This window comes from Sander lucioperca, chromosome 5, assembly GCF_008315115.2.
Source record: "Sander lucioperca isolate FBNREF2018 chromosome 5, SLUC_FBN_1.2, whole genome shotgun sequence".
Taxonomy (NCBI): Eukaryota; Metazoa; Chordata; class Actinopteri; order Perciformes; family Percidae; genus Sander; species Sander lucioperca.
In genome coordinates, this window is record NC_050177.1 from 23,761,948 (window position 1) to 23,783,171 (window position 21,224).

The following is a 21,224-nucleotide window of genomic DNA, read 5'->3' on the forward strand; positions in this document are numbered from 1 at the left end:
ATGCAGTAGCCTACATGCAAAGATGTCCCAAAATTCAATGCATTACCTAAATAAAGCGAATACATGTGGTGGTAAACAGAAACAAAGTATAAAATCGTTTTGCTTTCTCCTTTTTTAGTTCAACTGGCAACCACAGTTTGACTGATATATCAGTAGAAAGTAGAAAGCACATTCATTTCTTGTATTCTTGAATATGAGTAGGCCTATATAATGATTAGTTTGTAGTACATGCTGAATAGAATCAGTAAATCTTCTACATCTATAGCTATTTTATGTGATCTCATGTGCGGTATAGGCTTATAGTGCATTCCATTTGTAATCGGAAGTCGGATTTTCCGAAGTCAAAGTCGGGAACATGCCCCCTGACCTCGGATTTCCGAAAAATCCAACATGGCTATTCCGTGCATCAACAGTAGTGAAAGATGTAGTAACATACAGTTATAAAAACTTATGTCTTATTTGTGTCTAACTAAATCAGTCATACACACAGCGCTGTCCATCTTCTATCTGTGGACATGTTGTTACGCTGTTTATATGCACAAAAAACTGCGAAATGCGTTGTTATCAATTGGCATGGCTAACAATGGCTAACCTGGCTAGAGATAATGAAAATGATAATCCGACTTGTAAATGGAACACATTCAACTCGGGTGTGACGTTATTCCCAGCTTCCTTCCTCCGAGGTAAATGGAACGCACTATTATACAGACTAGTTGGTGCTTGGTTTAAAAAAGGTGCATCCTCCAATAGAAGAGCCTAGACTCTCCTCCTCCTCATCATCATCTGTGTGGCACTGATCACCCCTCATACAGAGGCTGCCCTGTGCTGTACTGATGGCTCGTATTTCTGTTGCCTTTCACATTATGCTGTTGTGTGCCGCCGTTTGTCTCCCGCCACCCGGCCTCTCACCATCCCGCTGGACGTCTGTAAGAGCGGACTGACTGAAGGTAAATTCCCGGAGTGTAAGATCAGCCCTCCGGATTGATGCAAGCGGTGAAGGCGCTTTGAAAAACCTCCATCTCTGCCCGAGAGTCGACTGGTAAGTTGAGTTTTGATGGAGGCAGTTTCTGCGTCATTTCGACCTACAATTTTTATGTATATCCATACAAAGCATTTGTATATTTTAAAATGTGTTTTATGGGCATTTATCGTCAGGTTTTATTATGATCAGTTTTCTGATGTAAGATGGGTGAAATTAAAGAAACGAGCGCACCTGCCGCACTTCTGTTTAAAGAAGACATGTCGCTTAATTTCGTCGCGATGTTCAAACTAGGACACTAATATTACACTGGCTGTTTTTATATTTTATACTTATAATGATCTTTTTCCGACACCTGAACTTATTAACGCACGAGGACGAGCAGCGTGTGCTCAGAGGAGCAGTCCTCGTTCACAGTTGAATTATTGAACTCGTGGAGTCATTCACTTTAAGCTCCACATTTTCACACACGGCAGAGTCACACTTTCTTTCCATGAGGCAGTCTGAAATTCTAAATGTTTCTAAAACAGCATTTATTTTCCTGAGGAAGATATAGCCTGTAAATATAGACTTATTTAAATACATGGCACAATTTGAAATATGATACTCCCTTAGAATAAACAATATTTGATATTAGAGCTGCAACCAGTAGGCCATTGGTTAGTTTAGAGAATATTATAGATAAGACAAAACTAAATTACAAATCCGTCTGCTGATTCAGCACCATGGACAGAGTCATGGATTTATCAGCACACAGGACAGTTAGGCCACTGATATTTCAGAGCCATGGTCGGGCCGTAGGTTCTACTTTGCACAAACCTCAGACAGATAAAGGCTCAATGAGTCAGGCAGACTAGACTAACATTCAACTAAAAAAAACCTCTCCCCCTGCACTCGCTCCGCAATGGAGAGGGGGAATGGCAGTTTAACAAGAGACATGCATTTCGGTCATTTTGCCAACAAGGGGGATAGCACCCCCCCCCCCCAAATTGCCTGGTGGCTGCAACTAACAAGTATTTTCATTATCGTATAATCTCCTGGTTATTTTCTTGATTAAGACAATTACTTTGTCCATAAAATGGTCATTCAATCTTCTCAGGACCCAAGGTGTCATCTTCAGTTTGCTTCTTTTATCCGACCAACAGTTAAAACTGAAAGATATTAAATTTTTTTATTGTAACGACTCAGACACACGACACTGGAGGACTCAAATGCACGACTCAGAGACACGGTTTAAAGTTTAACAAAATAAAGACTTTACTAGAAAAAAGGTTGAAACAAAAGGCGCTCACAAGGAGGATATATCAAACAAACTTAATGACGTATATAACCTGGCTGGAACGTTGACAAGACTGACATGGAGACGAGACAAGACGAACTGGCACAAGACAAAGGGAGACTAGGACTATTTATACAAGAGGTAGGGGAGACCAGGTGGAAACAATCAGGGGCGGGGAGACAATCACACTGGCGGGAAAATCACACAAAGGGAGGAAGTCAGGGTCTGAAACGAGAGGGAAAGTGAATACAAAATAAAACAAGAAGTGCACCACAAGACAAGACATGAGTGACTACACTTAACAAACTTGATGAGACATAACATTTATATCAGAGACGTCAAAGAAAAGCCCATTTTAGAAGCTAGAGCCTGTACATTATTTGGCTTATGATTAACCTCAAAACTAAAATCAGTTATTCAAATTGTAATAGTTGATTATTTTTCAAATTGAATTGACTAATGATAGCTCTATTTGATATTCACTGCTTGTAGCACCAATTATAGGTAATAAGGCAGTCTCATTAGATTTTACCCAGCATGTTAAAAGAAGAGTAGAGTCACACCCTTTATCCGTCATCTATCTGCTGCAATAACACTTGTTCCTACACACTCTGCTTTTTAAGCAAAATTGAAAACTACGACTACATACAATAGACGTCTGTGAAATATGCCAGAAATAACTGAAAGGAAAGAGGAATCTTTTGTATGTGCATTGTATGCCACAGTGTTTTCTCTGTTTGGCAGTACAAATACACTCACCATCTCTCACTACATGACACAATGGCTTTGTGTACATGGTAGATAGAGTGAGCTGCATCCAGTTGTTGCTGTTTGCAGGAATAAAAACAATATAAAAAAACGGACATTGCAACATATATTATACTTTTTCTGCGATATAAATTGTGAGATGAAAACATAGCCTACATTAATCTTTACCCTCTAGGGGGGGTCCAGGGGCATGCTCTCCAGGAAGTAATTATTGTACATTTCAAAGGTACATGCATCAATCTGGTGCACTTTGAGAGCAAAATGAACAGGCTAGATCTATTAAGAACTTTGTGCTCTACTAAATAATTTAATCAAAAACACATTGATTGTTAAGATAGGCTATTATTATCCTGTACACGTGCAATTATCCATCATGGACATATCTGTAGATGTGAAAGGTGTAAATAAGTGTATATAGCTATTTTATTGTATTTTTGTCTTGTTCTCGTTTAGTTTTTCTCTTTGCTTTTTTTTTTAACTCTTCAGCTGTGTGAAGTGTGAATTGACAAGTGAATTGAAGAAGAGTAATGTAAAAGGATTTTTGGTTAATTATCAATCTCTGGACCTAGTCTGTAGGAAATTTATGGGAAACATTGGATTAGTCATGGAACATGAGAACTGTGCAAGTTTTCCTTTTGTATGAAGCAGCAAATAAGTTGTAGCATGACCTGTTTGAGTTAATTTGCCTGACTTGGCATCCTTCCCACGATGTGACTATTACGCATGCTGAAACGATATATCATGCAGCCCTATTGTGAACCCTTTGCAGACGGCTTTGTTGTGCAGCAGCATAGTTTGTCAGTTGTTGTAAAGCTGCATCAGTTGTGTTTGGATGAATTAAGAAGCTGTGTCATTGCTGCTCATTTTCCCCTGATAATTATCCACACTGTTGGCAGCAGAGTCACTTTCAGAGATCACTCAGACTGAATAAATGGATTGCCTTTGATTGAGAGACACTAATGAGAGCTACGTGTTTGCTTGTGCACCTTCTCCAACTGTTTTTATTCATCTATTTCTGTGGTGTGACATGTGAGGAAGTGTCAGTTAGGAATTCAGTTTTTCAACAACAGTTGTTGTTGAGGTTTTTACAGGGAAGAGTCGTGAGAGTGAGGTTTGCTGTCAGGTTTTTCCGCTCAAGAATTCCTGCAGGTGGGTCACGTTTCCAATTTGTTAGTGGAGGGGAGGGGGGATTTTTTGAGAATGAATTCTCACAGTAAATGTGAGTGACAGCGAGCTGCAGTATCCCCACTATCTACAATGCTACAGTAGATATTTCTTTCTGCATAATTCCCGCTCCTCTGCTCTCTGCAGCCTCGCTCCTGCCATGCCCGGGGTATAAATAACCATGTGGATGGAGCAAATCTCAGCAAAGCCCGCTGCTGTGGTACATCAGCACTTTGGAGAGGACGGGGATTATTTGGTTCTCTTATCTTCCTCATCTCTCTGTTGACTGTCTTATACTGTGGTCAGTAGGTTGCTGCAGCAACAGAGTTTGTACTTACGTCAGCTAATGTTATCTCCATGAATTGTTACATCAACTTAGCCTGGGTAAACCCTGACAAACTTCCGGCAAATTTGAGATTTGCTCTGCAAGTCAGTCTGGCGAAGAGCTCATTCAAACCCATTTCCAATGTCCCCAAAATCGAGGCACCAATCACAACCGCATAGGCAGGCTTTACACCAATCACAACCGTCGCAGAGACAGCGAGCGGCTTTTTGTTTACATTCAACATGACGGCTACCGAAGTGCAGCGTCACCCGGATCGTTGGTCTGATTGGTTGGACTATCCAATACGCCCAGAGGCATTTGAGCGGCGTCCGTTGGTGACGCCCCTTTAGAAATGAACTGTCAATGAACCTTCCCCAGACCCACTCTCAGTTACAACTGAGAAGGGTCTGGTGTCAACCAAGCTAACATCAACTGTGCATCATGCTGAAACAGTAAGTGTCTTGCAAGCAGGACTAGGGTTGTGCCGATGGACGATATCGAGAGCCACCATCATGATGCCACGTCCCCCACCCTGTCAGACATAATCACAACAACCATGGATTGTTATTGTGGCCAACAACTGGAAACTTTATACATTGTTCGTCTGCTATTTCATCACTAAATTCACTTCTGATACTTTTTTATATCAACTATGTAGAGCTCAAATATGGGCCGTTTTACGAAAATTGATGGCTAATTGCAAATTTGGTCCGACTGTGTCGGATTTCAGAAGCTCCACAGTCTGACGTGACAGCCGGCCGGTGCCTGCCGGGGTCGGCCTGTCCACCTTCACCTTCCCGCTGTGAGCTGGCTGGAGCTCTCTCAGGAGACTCGCAGACAAGCGGCGTTTAGTTCCCCGATTGTTTGTTTAAATAACACAACACACATATCCATTATAAGATTAACTGGAACCTGTGGTTTTTCGAAGCTATAATGCTGCACGAGAGATTGCGGGCGTAACGTAACAAGCTTGCTGACCGAGCTGTCACTCACACACACCAGACACAGAGCAGGCAAAGGAGAGGGAGAGCAGCAACACACACGCCTATTAACTCGATAATAAAGCCGTGAAGTAGGCTTTCAACTCAGGACAGCGTCTCTTCTCACAAATACAAATAGGATTGGAGATGAGAAGTTTAACTGACACGTAATCGCGATCAGCACTCACACACTCCACTTAGCACCAACTGCAATGTTTAATTTTAAATGAATGGAGCCTACTGGCAGTCTGGCACACGTGGCTGCTCAGTATTTTCCGTGGGTGCTGCAGCTCCGGAGCACCCGGCACATCGGCGCCTATAATACCATTCAAATTTCATTTGTTATTTTTAGGGCCCGAGCACCGACAGCGGCGAAGGCCCTATTGAAACTGAAGGAATTCTTCCTTTCCTTTTATTTCCTTTCTTCCAGCAAATGAATTGCCTTTTTGAGGGGCTTAACATATTCAAAAACTCACCAAAATTGGCGGTCACATCAAGTCTGGTGAATATTTACGTATTTTAAGGGTTTCGGGAATAGGCGCACAAAAATGGCTCACTAGCGTCCCCTACAAAGAATTGAGCCCCTGCAGTACGTTTAACGTAGACTTACGAAACTTGGTACACATATGTAACATGTGAAGATGTACAAAAAAGCTCATTGGACGTCACATAACCTAAACCCAACAGGAAGTCCGCCATTTTGAATTGAAAGTTTGAAATTACTGCGATTTTGGCCATTTCCACGTCATACTTTAACGAACTCCTCCTAGAGATTTCATCCGATCAACTTCAAAATTGGTCTGAGCCATCTTAAGACGTTAAAGATGAAAAGTTATTAAAAGAAAAACTTTTCGTCATAGGGCCTGGCCGTGGCGGGGCGGCCATTTTGTGCGTTTCGCCATCGAAACAGGAAGTGGGTGTAACTTGACTGTACATTGTCCAACTGGCTCGAAACTTTTCAGGATTCATAAGAGTCCAACCCTGAGGACAAATAAAGGCTGATATTTACTTAAAGTCATAGCGCCCCCTAGTGGCAACAGGAAGTAGGCCTAAAAGTCAAGGTGCTATACTTTAACGAACTCCTCCTAGAGATTTCATCCGATGGACTTCAAATTTGGTCTGTATCATCTTAAGACGTTAACGATGAAAAGTTATTAAAAGAAAAACTTTTTGTCCAACGGTGTGGGCGTGGCGTGACGGCCATTTTGAGCATTTATCGATGAACGAAGAAGTTGTTGTAACTTTAGTATGCATTGTCCAATTTGGCCAAAATTTCTCACGATTGACAAGGGTCCAGGCCTGAGGACACCTACAGGCCACAATTGACTTTTGGTCATAGCGCCCCCCGCTGGCAACAGGAAATCAGCCATATATGACAAACATCATCCGATTTACATGAAACTTATAATGTGTGGTCTACATGTGATACTGAGCCGCCCCCTATACGTTAACCACGCCCACTTACTCAGGCCACAGCCCTTTCATAACATTTGAACCGTTTGATGTAGAGTCTTGTGTGAGGTGTCATTGAACTCAGCAGAGAGTTCCTTCTTCATTGCTAATGGGTTGGCCCGCCCCCTATGCTTGAACCACGCCCCTTTCATAACTGGTGACCCATTTAAGGTAGAGTCTTGTGTGAGGTATCATTGAACTCAGCAGAGAGTTTCTTTTTGATTGGTGATGGTTTGACCCGCCCCCTATGCTTAAGCCACGCCCCTTTTTATAACTTATGACCTGTTTGATGTAGACCCTTGTGTGAGGTATCATTGAACTCAGCAGAGAGTTCCTTCTTCATTGCTAATGGGTTGGCCCGCCCCCTATGCTTGAACCACGCCCCTTTCATAACTGGTGACCCATTTAAGGTAGAGTCTTGTGTGAGGTATCATTGAACTCAGCAGAGAGTTTCTTTTTGATTGGTGATGGTTTGACCCGCCCCCTATGCTTAAGCCACGCCCCTTTTTATAACTTATGACCTGTTTGATGTAGACCCTTGTGTGAGGTATCATTGAACTCAGCAGAGACTTCCTTTTTACGTCCAACGCTGCTTGCAGCTTTAATTTTTAATTAGTTTTTAAGTAGAAAATATTTATGTAAAGAGATATAGTAAAATAAGTGCTTGGGGTCCGACCCTGTAATAAAATATAATGTTAGCCTATCCAAAATTGTATGTATTTAATTTATGTATTACCATCACATACCAACAATTCAGGAAATAATCTAATGAAATACAATTTTCAAACCCTCACTCCCCATTGGGCTGTACCATTTCTCTGGTATGTTCAGACTGTGTTCTTTGCTATGATTCTTTGATATCACTTCACTAGTTGTCAAAATGTACGTACCGGCTACGGGCGCAGGCGCTGGTGTGTCAGCGAAATTAAGAGTAAGTGGCTGAATCAACTTTAATCTCTGCCTATGGTTTTGACTGCCATGTATATCATCATGCGTTGTGCTTTGTGGTAAATGTTATGAGCAGCATGTCATCTAATCAGGTTTTCAGAACTGACTTAATTTGGTTGTTCATAGTGTTTCTCTCATCTATAATGAAGTCATAGGGCGTTTCTCAATCTGTGTTCTTCTATGGACTTGTGTTCTTGTGTCCCTGTGAAACGTCATCTTCTGTGGCCAAAGTACTGTCCCAATACACAAGTTTGCATTTCACCAAGAACAGTTAAGATTCCCGCAAATGTTCTTGACACGCCCATTTTACTGAGGATGCATTGGTTGGTAATTTGTATGAACTTGGCAGCACCCGTATCCCAACATTCATTTCGGCATTCAACGAGGGTCGGGTTTCTGGTACATAGACAGACCAATAACGGGACAATTTTATGTTGTTGTTTTTATGTATGACCTTCTATACAATGTTGTGTATGTATGTTTCTATTCTGTGGTGTGTATGATTCTGAGTAGTGACGGTGTAAAATAAAGAATCGTTGGTGCACACTATTAACGTGATGAACACAATCATAACGCGTTATGCTCTGTCTTTAATCTCATATATATATATACATGTTGAATTAAAGACTCGATACTGGCTCCAGGGTGGCCATTTTGAGACTGTTTTATATATATGTAAAAAAGACATCAACAGTGCAGCAACTGCAATATTTGGGGTAGCTCCTAGGGAAGCTTCACTGTCACGTGCTTAGGTTGATGCACTTGCCTTTCTTTATTATTAGCGTGGAAACTAATCTTGTTATGGTGGAAATATAACAAACCAAAACAAGAATATTAACAAATATGTTAAAGTCTGGCGGCCAGTTCTCCACCACTGCCTCCTCTTTTGATCATGTATTTGTATTTTGTGTTATTGCTATTATTACACTTGCTTTTTGTATGACCTTCTATACAATGTTGTGTATGTATGTTTCTATTCTGTGGTGTGTATGATTCTGTTCTTTGGGAAGACACATGTTTGTACTTTGTGTTTGTACTTTTTTGAAAATCCCAATAAAAAGTCATATTATAGCGTGTCAAAAAGTCATAGATGTGTCATAGCATAGTATTTTGAAAAAAACTAATACAGAAGTAATAATATAGTATGTCAAAAAGAGTGATAAAAAAGTAATAATATAGTATAAAAGTGAAAGTGAAAAAAACTCATGACTTTTTTATCGCTTTTTTTGACACATTATACTATGACTTTTTTTCAACATACTATACTATACTATACTATAGTATGTCGAAAAAAGTCTTAATATAGTACATCGAAAAAAGTCAGAGTGTAGTATGTCGAAAAAAGTCGTAGTATAGGATGTTGAAAAAAAAACATAGTATAGGATGTGGAAACAAGTGATAAAAAGTCATAGTATAGTATGTCAAAAAAGTGTTAATATAGTATGTCGAAAAAGTGATAAAAAGTCATAGTATAGTATGTCGAAAAATAGTGATAAAAAAGTCATAGTATAGTATGTTAAAGAAAGTCTGGAAGAGCAGTTAAACTCCACACAAAAATAACCAAGCCAGACTGGGTATCGACCAGGAGACAGAGCAGCGCCTACCTGCTGGCACCGTGCACCTAAATAAAAACTGTGTCAAAACCAGTCATAGCATAGTTTGTTTAAAAAAGTGACAAAAAAGTCATAGCCTAGTATGTCGAAAAAATTGATAAAAAACTCATAGTATAGTATGTTGAAAAAACTGATAATAAAGTCATAGTATAGTATGTCTAAAAAGTGATCAAAAAATCATAGTATAGTATGTCGAAAAAAGTGATAAAAAAAGTCATAGTATAGTATGTCTAAAAAGTGATAAAAAAAATCATAGTGTAGTATGTCGAAAAAAGTGATAAAAAAAGTGATATTCAATTCAATTCAATTTTATTTATAGTATCAAATCATAACAAGAGTTATCTCGAGACACTTTACAGATAGAGTAGGTCTAGACCACACTCTATAATTTATGAAGCCCCAACAATTCAAGTAGTTCCCCCAAGAGCAAGCATTCAGAGCGACAGATAGTATAGTATGTTGAAAAAAGTGATAAAACAGTCATAGTATAGTATATTGAAAAAAGTCCTAGTATAGTATGTCTAAAAAGTGATAAAAAAAAATCATAGTATAGTATTTCTAAAAAGTGATAAAAAAGTCATAGTATAGTATGTTGAAAAAAGTCCTAGTATAGTATGTCGAAAAAAGGATTAATAAAGTCCTAGTATAGTATGTCGAAAAAATTGATAAAAAAGTCATAGTATAGTATGTTGAAAAAAGTGATAAAAAAGTCATAGTATAGTATGTTGAAAAAAGTGATAAAAAAAGTCATAGTATAGTATGTCGAAAAAAGTGATAAAAAAAGTCATAGTATAGTATGTCGAAAAAAGTGATAAAAGAAATAATAGTATAGTATGTTAAAAAAAGTCATAGTATAGTATGTTGAAAAAAGTCTTAATATGGTACGTCGGAAAAAGGGATAAAAAAGTCATAGTATAGTATGTCGAAAAAATTGATAAAAAAAAGTCATAGTATAGTATGTTGAAAAAGTGATTACAAAAGTCACAGTATAGTATGCCTAAAATAGTGATAAAAAAAGTCATAGTATACTATGTCGAAAAAATTTATAAAAAAGTCATAGTATAGTATGTTGAAAAAATTTATAAAAAAGTCATAGTATAGTATGTTGAAAAAAGTGATGAAACAGTCATAGTATAGAATGTCGAACAAAGTGCTAAAAAAGTCATAGTATACTATGTCGAAAAAATTTATAAAAACGTCTTAGTATAGTATGTTGAAAAAAGTGATGAAACAGTCATAGTATAGAATGTCGAACAAAGTGCTAAAAAAGTCATAGTATAGTATGTTGAAAAAAGTGATAAAAAAGTCATAGTATAGTATGTTGAAAAAAGTGATAAAAAAAGTCATAGTATAGTATGTCGAAAAAAGTGATAAAAGAAATAATAGTATAGTATGTTGAAAAAAGTCATAGTATAGTATGTTGAAAAAAGTCTTAATATGGTACGTCGGAAAAAGGGATAAAAAAGTCATAGTATAGTATGTCGAAAAAGTGATTACAAAAGTCATAGTATACTATGTCGAAAAAGTTATAAAAAAGTCATAGTATAGTATGTTGAAAAAAGTGATGAAACAGTCATAGTATAGAATGTCGAACAAAGTGCTAAAAAAGTCATAGTATAGTATGTTGAAAAAAGTGATAAAAAAGTCATAGTATGGTATGTCTAAAAAGTGATAAAAAAGTCATAGTATAGTATGTCGAAAAAAGTGATAAAACAGTCATAGTATAGTATGTCGAAAAAAGTGATAAAAGAAATAATAGTATAGTATGTTGAAAAAAGTCATAGTATAGTATGTTGAAAAAAGTCTTAATATGGTACATCGGAAAAAGGGATAAAAAAGTCATAGTATGTCGAAAAAACTTATAAAAAAAAGTCATGGGATAGTATGTCGAAAAAAGTGATAAAAAAGTCATAGTATAGTATGTCGAAAAAATGTATAAAAAAGTCATAGTATGGTATGTCGAACAAAGTGCTAAAAAAGTCATAGTATAGTATGTTGAAAAAAGTGATTAAAAAAAGTCATAGTATAGTATGTCGAAAAAAGTGATAAAACAGTCATAGTATAGTATGTCGAAAAAAGTGATTAAAAAAAAAGTCATAGTATAGTATGTCGAAAAAAGTGATAAAAGAAATAATAGTATAGTATGTTGAAAAAAGTCTTAATGTGGTACGTCGGAAAAAGGGAGAAAAAAGTCATAGTGTGTCGAAAAAATTTATAAAAAAAGTCATAGGATAGTATATCGAAAAAAGTGATAAAAAAGTCATAGTATAGTATGTCGAAAAAAAAGTCATAGTATAGTATGTCGAAAAAAGTGATTAAAAAGTCATAGTATAGTATGTCGAAACAAGTAATAAAAAAGTCATAGTATAGTATGTTGAAAAGAATTATAAAAAAGTCATAGTATAGTATGTCGAGAAAATTGATAAAAAAAAGTAATTAGTATAATATGTCAAAAAAAGTGATAAAAAGTCATAGTAAGGTATGTCAAAAAAGTGATAAAAAAGTCATAGTATAGTATGTTGAAAAAAATTATAAAAAAGTCATAGTATAGTATGTCGAGAAAATTGATAAAAAAAAAAGTAATTAGTATAATATGTCAAAAAAAAGTGATAAAAAGTCATAGTAAGGTATGTCAAAAAAGTGATAAAAAAGTCATAGTATAGTATGTTGAAAAAAATTATAAAAATGTCATAGTATAGTATGTCGAAAAAAGTCTTAATATGGTACGTCGGAAAAAGTGATAAAAACGTCATAGTATAGTATGTCGAGAAAATTGATAAAAAAGTAATTAGTATAATATGTCAAAAAAAAGTGATAAAAAAGTCATAGTATAGTATGTTGAAAAAAGTCTTAATATAGTGGTCGAAAAAAGTGATAAAAAAAAGTCATAGTATAGTATGTCGAAAAAAGTGATAAAAGAAATAATAGTATAGTATGTTGAAAAAAGTCATAGTATAGTATGTTGAAAAAAGTCTTAATATGGTACGTCATAAAAAGGGATAAAAAAGTCATAGTATGTCGAAAAAATGTATAAAAAAAGTCATAGTATAGTATCTCGAAAAAAGAAATAATAGTATAGTATGTTGAAAAAAGTCATAGTATAGTATGTTGAAAAAAGTCTTAATATGGTGCGTCGGAAAAAGGGATAAAAAAGTCATGGTATGTCGAAAAAAGTGATAAAAAAGTCATAGTATAGTATGTCGAAACAAGTAATAAAAAAGTCATAGTATAGTATGTTGAAAAAAGTGATAAAAACGTCATAGTACAGTATATCGAAAAAAGTGATAAAAAAGTCATAGTATAGTATATCGAAAAAAGTGATAAAAAAGTCATAATATAGTATGTCGAAAAAAGTCTTATTATAGTATGTTGAAAAAAGTGATAAAAAAAGTCATAGTACAGTATATTGAAAAAAGTGATGAAAAAGTCATAGTATAGTATGTCAAAAAAAGTGATAAAAAAGTCATATTATAGTATGTTAAAGAAAGTCTGTAAGAGGAGTTAAACTCCACACAGAAATAACCAAGCCAGACAGAGCAGCGCCTACCTGCTGGCACTGATGGGATGTGTGCCACCGTGCACCTAAATAAAAACTGTGTCAAAACCAGTCATAGCATAGTTTGTTTAAAAAAGTGACAAAAAAGTCATAGCATAGTATGTTGAAAAACTAATAGTATTGTATATCGAAAAAAAGTTATAGTATAGTATGTGGAAACAAGTGATAATAAGTCATAGTATAGTATGTTAAAGAAAGTCTGGAAGAACATGTAAACTCCACACAAAAATACCCAGCTCAGACTGGGGTATTGAACCAGGAGACAGAGCAATGCCAACTTGTTAGAACTTTGGGATATGTACTATGTATATATATATATAGTCAGCATAGTATGTCGAAAAACGTGATAAAAAAGTCACAGTATAGTATGAAGAATAAAGTCATATATAAATTGAGAGGTTGGTCAGCGTATTTGAAGACATCAAACTTTGTGACTTCAACAACGCATTTGTTGTCTCGTCACCAGTGGCAACGGAGTGTAGGATGGTGGATCATGGCAACCATTTCAGAGGCAAAGTGCAGGGTGATTGGTAACCAGGAGCAAGCCAGAGAAACTGTGCCTGAACTGGAAGGGAGGAGGGTGTTGTTTTTGTGACTTTGAACCTTTTTGTTTTTCGGAAAGAATAGCAGACCATGCTGAGGTGGCAAAGCTGTGGTCGATGGAGGAGTGGGTGTAGAGGAAGGTGACAAGGAAGCAAGGGAGCTCCAAACCTGGAAAGGACGATTAACGTGAAAACAATGTAGACAATGTGACGCCGTAGATTTCCACGAGACCAGTGAAGGATATTAGAAGTCACTTTTCCGGTGATGGCTGAGCATTACTGAGCAGCCTCCAACTGAGCTTGAAGACGTAGATGTGACGTGAGCAACCTGTCTGAAAGTTGGAAGTCTTCTGGTAGCTGTGCCAAGAGAAATCTCAATCATTCCCAATCTAGCAGAGACGGAGAGCGTAGGTATATGCAAGGAGATAACATAGACACAGGCTAATTATTGATCACTAAAATTATAGTTAACATTAGTAATTAAACTTAAACAGCTAATGGAAGTCCAAACTGCCTGAGCGCTTCTCCTGTACTATACGGTAATTCCTCTACTATGAGACAGTAAGTCTCGTGGTTATGACCCAATCGTTAGCCTATTTTTATAAAAACGTCTGCTACGGAGCCATAACGTGAGGTACAAGGTAATGGAGCCTTTTATACATTGTCGTGTTTCTTTAGAAATCAACAATGGACAAACAGAGTCTTTAAACTCTTCAGATGTAAAGTTATTCTCTGTCAAAGTGACGTCAAAATGAATGGCAGTCAATGGGATGCTAACGGGAGGTGATGGCTTGGTAGCATCAAAATGAATGGAAGTCAATGGGATGCTAACGGGAGGTGATGGTTTGTTAGCAACAAAATGGCGCCATAGTAGGTACGCTTTGTGGATGCTCGCTTACCCCTTTGGTAAAAACCTTTTCTTTTTTTCATGCAATCTTTTGGCAGTATTAAAAACTGAGGTATGTAGAAAATATATTTTTGGAAAGAAATAGCCTTATGCGATGCTACATTTAAAGAAGTTCATTTTCAAAATGTTTGTCTTGTTAAATCAAAGCATTATCTAGGCTACTTGCGACCATTTGAACTACAATGTGATCTGAAAATGTTTTTCTAGAGACAACACAGGGAGGCAAAATTATCCAGTAATTTATTAGACTAAACTAGGAATGTCTGGAAAAATACATAATGTGTAGCAGAAATATATATTGTTTGTTCCTATCCTGTTGAATAATAGGTCCTGATTTTCAAAGTTGGGAACTACTGATTTTAATCAATTTGCTGTTGGATTAAAAAGCTGCCACCACGGTTTCATTGTACTGTCATACAGATATTTAAATTCACGTCTTTCCACTTGTGTTTTGATAACAATTTATTAAATAAAAGAATCCTCATCGGTCTCGGCAGTACCTTTGCAGGTGACTCTGCAGGTTGAATTCCAGTTAAGAGCAGTTGTGCCGTGTGTCTTGTTAACCAGACTGGAGCAGAAAATGAAAGAAAAAGACCTGCCGGCCAGACTGGTGCACAAGGTGTGGATGACGCATTGCAAGTGCAACAGTGTGTGAAGTAACACCTGGAGCTGTGGGCTCTCTGCTGATAACTTTCCATCATATGCAGTGCAGCGAGAAATGTCACATTACGGTTCACAAATTATCTGTTTCTTCATTATCTGTGTCATCTTACGGAAGATCATCTTTTTTGGAAAAAGAAAATGGAATTTGATTAATCAACCTTAGAAAATGTGGTGCTTAAATGGAGTTTTTTATCAGCACACTTTGGTGTGATCAGACTGTACTGTATATGATTACTTTCCACCCTTTCGTTTAGTGCCGTCAACAGCAGCGATAGCCAGAGAGACGAGAGATGTAATCTGTATGTGAGGGCTGTGAATGGACAGACATGAGATGAGGTGAGTGCACGCCTCCAGGGGGTCTGTGCTCACACGGCAGAGGGCGGCACGTCTCAGTGTGCAGCACGGAGGCCATTCGACCTGAATGTAGAGAAACATAAAGCAGAGATAGACGTGTTTCTCCGGCCGAAAAAGATTTATTTTTCATCTGTCTGGGCATTCATGAAAACCCTTTTAACGTAATTGTAAAGTGAAGACTGTGGCTCAGTGGGTCACAGCAGCATGTTTTTGAATTAGTCAGCTGTTATGTCTGATCTTTAACAGGTTTGTCTGTCTGGGTTTTTTTAAGTTTAAAGAATAACATTTCCTGGAATGTTTTTAGCACTTTTGTTGTGGAGTCTTTGCAAACAGCAGTGTTGTTACTCGTCCTTGTGAAGTGTGTGTATGTCTGCAAGCCTGAAGGCTCAGCCTAAAGTGAAGTAGAGAAATGTTTAATTTAGATTAAAGTGAAATCTGTTTGTGTATTACAGGAGCTGTCTGGCTGGCTGCACTACTATGACTCTGAGCTCCTGAAGATTTTGATTTTTTTTTTTTTTAAAGAAATTCCCCATCCTTCTTAAAACCACTAATGGGTTCTCGCAGCCAAGGTTTCTTCCACCACCACCACCGTAGCTCCATGGTGCCCACTATGGTGCCGAGGCTGCTGCCTGAGCACGGCAGCCTGCTGGGGGGCATCGCGCAAATCACCCCCAACTTATTCCTCAGCAGAGGGAACGTGGCATCCAACCGCAGCCTGCTGCTGTCCAAAGGCATCACCTGTGTGGTCAACGCCACCATCGAGCTCCCCAACTTCAACTGGCCTCACATGGAGTATGTAAAGGTCCCTCTGGCGGATATGCCCCACTCCCCCATCTCCTTGTACTTCGACAGCGTGGCTGATAAGATCCACAGCGTGGGACGGAAGCGTGGGGCGGTGCTGGTGCACTGTGCGGCCGGGGTGAGCCGCTCGGCCTCTCTGTGTCTGGCGTACCTCATGAAGTATCACCGCGTATCTCTGGCTGAGGCCCATGCCTGGGTCAAAGCCCGCCGCCCCATCATCAGGCCCAATGGCGGCTTCTGGCGCCAGCTCATCGAATACGAGAGGAAGCTGTTTGGTAGAAACTCTGTTAAAATGGTGCAGACACACTTTGGGGTCATACCTGATGTTTATGAGAGGGAACGCAGGAGCCTGGCTCCGTACTGGGGCCTGTGAGATCCACAGTGAGGAGATGGAGGATGAAGTGAAGCCCTTTTGCCCTCCTGGACTGCAGCTTCACGCATGTTCAGGACAGGCGGAGTGAGAGGCGTGTAAGTGTACATCTGTGTGAGGCTTATTTAATGAACACTGGTGCGTTTGGACAGAGGGAGTCTTAACCAAACACTGGTTGTCGGTGCTGTTCGTCCAACCAGCTGCCTCCATTTAGTCTTTGAGCAGGAGCAAAGTAACTTCAAGCCAAGAATTCTTTGGACCAAAGGATCGACGGGGAACACAATGATGTCAGACACCAAAACAAGATCAGAGCGTGGAAGTCTGTGCCGTCTATCTCCTGGTCTGACTTTCCAGTTTCAGTGGAGGACGAACTCTCGGTGAAGGTGTTAGCTGTGCTTGAGACTCTGCAGCTCTGACAGTGATATAGCTGAAGTCCTTTTCCTGACGTGATGATGTCATGTGGTGGTATTGTGCCAGTTTTGCAATAATCTTTAGTGTCAAGGGCAGCAGCATGCTCTCAGTTATGGTAGCATTTAAGCTAGGTATACAGAAAAAAAATATGTAGACAAATTATTTTATTGGACAGTGAGGAAAAATGGCATACTTTAACTGAACATTTAAATATGTTATATCTACCCTTTTTAAGGTGAACAACTTTAGAAGATGTGAGCTAAAAGTCAAGGTTTAGGGAAAGCTCCTGTGTACCACAGGGTGACCATACTATATTATTGTAGTGCTATTTGACGCTGTATTAAAAAATATATATGCCACCTCAAGGGAACTGGTAGCTCTATGATAGATGCTTGGGAGAATATTTTCTATCCCACCGCCTTGTCATAGGTTGCAAAAAGATCAGAGCAAGACAGAAAACACATTTTATTTCTGTGTGTAAACTCGCCTAAAAGAGCGATGTCACACAGGCTGAAGATCCTTCTTCTGCTGTCGTCTGCTGGTTGACATTTTTTAACTTTGCTGCACATCCTGTCCCACGCTTCAAAAGTATTTGTAGGGGTGGGACAAAAGAATTAATACTGCAGTAAATCACAATACAGACCACCATCAAAACTCATGATATCCAAGCGATATCACATAAAAGTAAACAATGCAGTGAATGTTTGTTGAAACGTTTTCTTCCTACTTTAGTGGTATGTTTTCCTCTTAAGGTCTAGCAGACATGTTGAAAGTATTTCCTTAAAAGATATAAAGAGAAAATGTAGCAAATTCTCACATTTTAGAAGCTGGAACCAGAGATAATGATTATCCATCTTATCGACTAATCTCAACTCATTTTTTCAGCACTACATGTATCAGATGACTCTGTCCTATAATATATCATGTGTTGCACAATCAGCCATACTGTGATACCATCGTTAATGCAGAATGTATCGTGTTAGTTTTGTATTGTGATTTACCTTCTTGACTCTCACTCCTACACTAGTATACGTAGTATAATATCACTGTTGGGTGTGGTCATCAGACATATCAGACCACACGCAGCAGTGATGTTGGAGTTTTCAACCTACAGAGATCAGTGCAACAATGTTTTTTCAACTATGACATAATAGATTAAGTGTGATATTACAATAAAAAACAAAAGAGTAAACATTCTGGGGTAAATAATTATTAGCAGGGGAAAGATGTTCTGTGATCTCACTTCTAATTATTTCACGCCCTGAAAGTGATATTAAAATAATAATAATAATAATAATAGTAATAATAATAATAATAATAATAATAATAATAATAATAATAATAATAATAATAATAATAATAATAAAAGATCTCATGTCACTGTTTGTGTTTAAATGTGTTTGGATTTATTGGAAGCAATACACCACACATACAACATTTAAGGCTTTTACAGGAATAAGAATCAACATATTTTTTGGGAACTACAGCAACGTCTCTGAGATGTTTTCGCATGAAAAGGGTGCTGCGTTTCCTCCTACAAACGCCTCTTGATGTTTGTTCTGCATGGCTATTTTCCCCAAGAAGAAAAACTCTGTCATTTATTTTCATATTGCTGTGGCTACAGAGCAGCAGACAGATTATTGATGAGCGCCATTTGTCTTGTGCCCACACTTTCTGAGGGACCTCCGGAGAGGTCTCCACAATGAATGCCATTACCCAGAGAGATGTCTGATGACGGGCCAACCACTGCGGAGTGCACAGGTGATGGGCCCAAATTACACACTGCACACACGATTTTCTCACAGCAAAAAAATAAATAAATCATCTCCTCCCCCTGCCCCCCGTCTTTGCTGTGTTAATGTGAGTACACGCAGGAGGTTTCCAAAGCATAGTCAAGCACTAAAAGTAAACACATCCTTCACCAACAGCAGGATACTATTATCTATCGTTAAAGCAGTAAGCAGAGCCATTTGCATCATCCCGAGCATCAGAGGCATGCCAGGCTCCAGTGACGCAGGCCATGCAGAACCAACAATGCTCATCAAGCCTGGGCAGTGCTTGAAAAAAAGGTGCCGGTACTCTCTTGCATTGGCAAATCATTATGACATTTGAGATTTCTACAGTGAAAAACAAAAGTTGGAGATATTGCTCAGTCCCTCCAGGATTTCGCAGCCTTTTTTATAGATAGTTGCGAGCAAAATGCCTGATTTTGTGGGAGCTTTTGTAAAAACTTGCAATAAAAGTTGCGATGTCTTTTGTATGTTTGATGCAATGAAGTTGCAGGAGACAGTGAAAGTTGCAAAAAAGTTGCGTTTTATTTTTTGTATAATTCTTTAAAAATAAAAAGGAAACTTGTTTTGGGGAGAATAAAACTACTCTGGGCTGAGTTTTCCTAGTAACCTTACCAAAAAGGCTCAGGATGCTGCAAATGTTGGTATAATATAAAAATGGCTGGTGGATTTAAGACAAAAAATAATAATTTATGAATGAATCAAATTTGAACATTTCTGTCAGTGGCTTGTTGATCTTTACATTGTTAGTTATTGTCCTATACTGGCCTGGGACACACATTCATACGGTTTGAGAAAGTACTGACTTTAACTTATTATTGCACTTACAATAACAAGCGTAGCTGTCCTCAATTTAGGTCATCGTGTCGTCTCATCTCCGTTTTTTTCCTGCATCCACCGTGTGTGTGTGTGTGTGTGTGTGTGTGTGTGTGTGTGTGTGTGTGCGTGGGAACGGAGCAGCAGCCCCACCCACTGCAGAGAGCCGACAGGATTGAAAGTCACACGTCTCGTTTTCCTATCACAAACAAGGATGTGATCAACCCGTTCTCACTCCCGCTTGGTCATTGGCTCTCAGAGTGCACAGGGGACTGCTGTGATTGGTTGAAGTCACGGGAAACTTCAGGTTATTTGTCAAATTTGCGGAAAAGTTGCGGTGATTGGTCAAAATTGCGAGTCGCACCAAATTCGCAGTGATTGGTTGAATCCGCGTGAATTGGCGACCGCAACATCGCGAAATCCTGGAGGGACTGATTGCTGGTACAACAACAATTTATTGTTATTTATTAACAACATAAATGTATGTATTTATTTAAACAAGTCGTGTGTGTGTGTGTGTATGTGTGTGTGTGTGTGTGTGTGTGTGTGTGTGAGTGTGTGAGACAGGATGCTGCTACATGTTTTGCAGCCCAGTTTATCTTTAAAAACGAGCCAGCTGTTCGTGGAGCAAAAATACATAATTTGGTCCGTGGACCAACAGTCAGGCCAGCCATGTGTTCCGTTACTCCCGTTATCGTCGGTGTCATTGACTAAGGTAACATTAAGGTTGGTAGCTGCAGACTCCTCATTAACGCTAGCTGTTCCGCTCACATCAACGCTAACGGTAGTTTGAAGCTCATGAATGGTACCTGATGTTGCTGGTTGGACTTGGACCTCTGTTGACGTGTCTGGCTCTGGCACACGCCTTCTTTTAGTACCTTTCTGAAGCCAGGCTAACATAACAACTTACAAACTCGATACACTTCTTTTTAGTTTCTAGCTTTTCAGCAGTGAAAAATCTGTTACGGTCAGGCTGCAGGCATCAGACAGCTTTTCCGAACTAGCGACCGTGGCCGTGTCCGTAGCGAACTTCTGATAGGGTGGGCCGACTGCTTGCCTTTACGTGATTCATCAAGATCTGAGGTAAGTCACGTAGTGCCCTCTGGGTAGTGTAGTTTATGTAACGTTAGGGTCAATCTCTCTGACACTGACACTTTCTCTGTCAGTGGTAGAGTACCGGCTACATGCAAGAAGTAGCGGTACGCAAGAAAAAGTGCAGATACGCTTAAGAGTAAAATGTAGAAGTGCCGGTACTGCGTACCGGTGAGTACCAGCCCACTTTGAGCACTGAGTCTGGGGAGATGACGTTGAAGACGGCAGCAACTCAACAGGATAGATCAGACACTGGTGAGCTGCAACCAACTGCTGCTGTGTGTTACTAGAATCTTCATTATGTATTCATTTGTAGTTTTTTTTTATCAGTCAATTAATGTTTAGTTTCTAAAATGTGAGAAGTTGGTGAAAAGGGTCTGACGCACTTCCCTCAAGCCCAAGGTGACATATTCA

The 21,224-nt window shown here is 38.6% G+C and overlaps 1 protein-coding gene across 1 annotated transcript; it reads left to right on the forward strand.

Annotated features, from left to right (window-relative positions):
- The first annotated feature begins 778 nt into the window (after window positions 1-778).
- Window positions 779-18,400, forward strand: dusp14 (dual specificity phosphatase 14). Its single transcript, XM_031297643.2, has 2 exons — window positions 779-1,039; window positions 15,983-18,400. Exon 2 carries the CDS (start codon window positions 16,081-16,083, stop codon window positions 16,702-16,704), a length of 624 nt encoding a protein of 207 aa, XP_031153503.1. The 5' UTR covers window positions 779-1,039; window positions 15,983-16,080; the 3' UTR covers window positions 16,705-18,400.
- Window positions 18,401-21,224: the final 2,824 nt, after the last annotated feature.

Bases quoted from the DNA above. Each gene is read 5' to 3' on its own strand.
- dusp14 (XM_031297643.2), top strand. From the start codon at position 16,081: ATGGGTTCTCGCAGCCAAGGTTTCTTCCACCACCACCACCGTAGCTCC.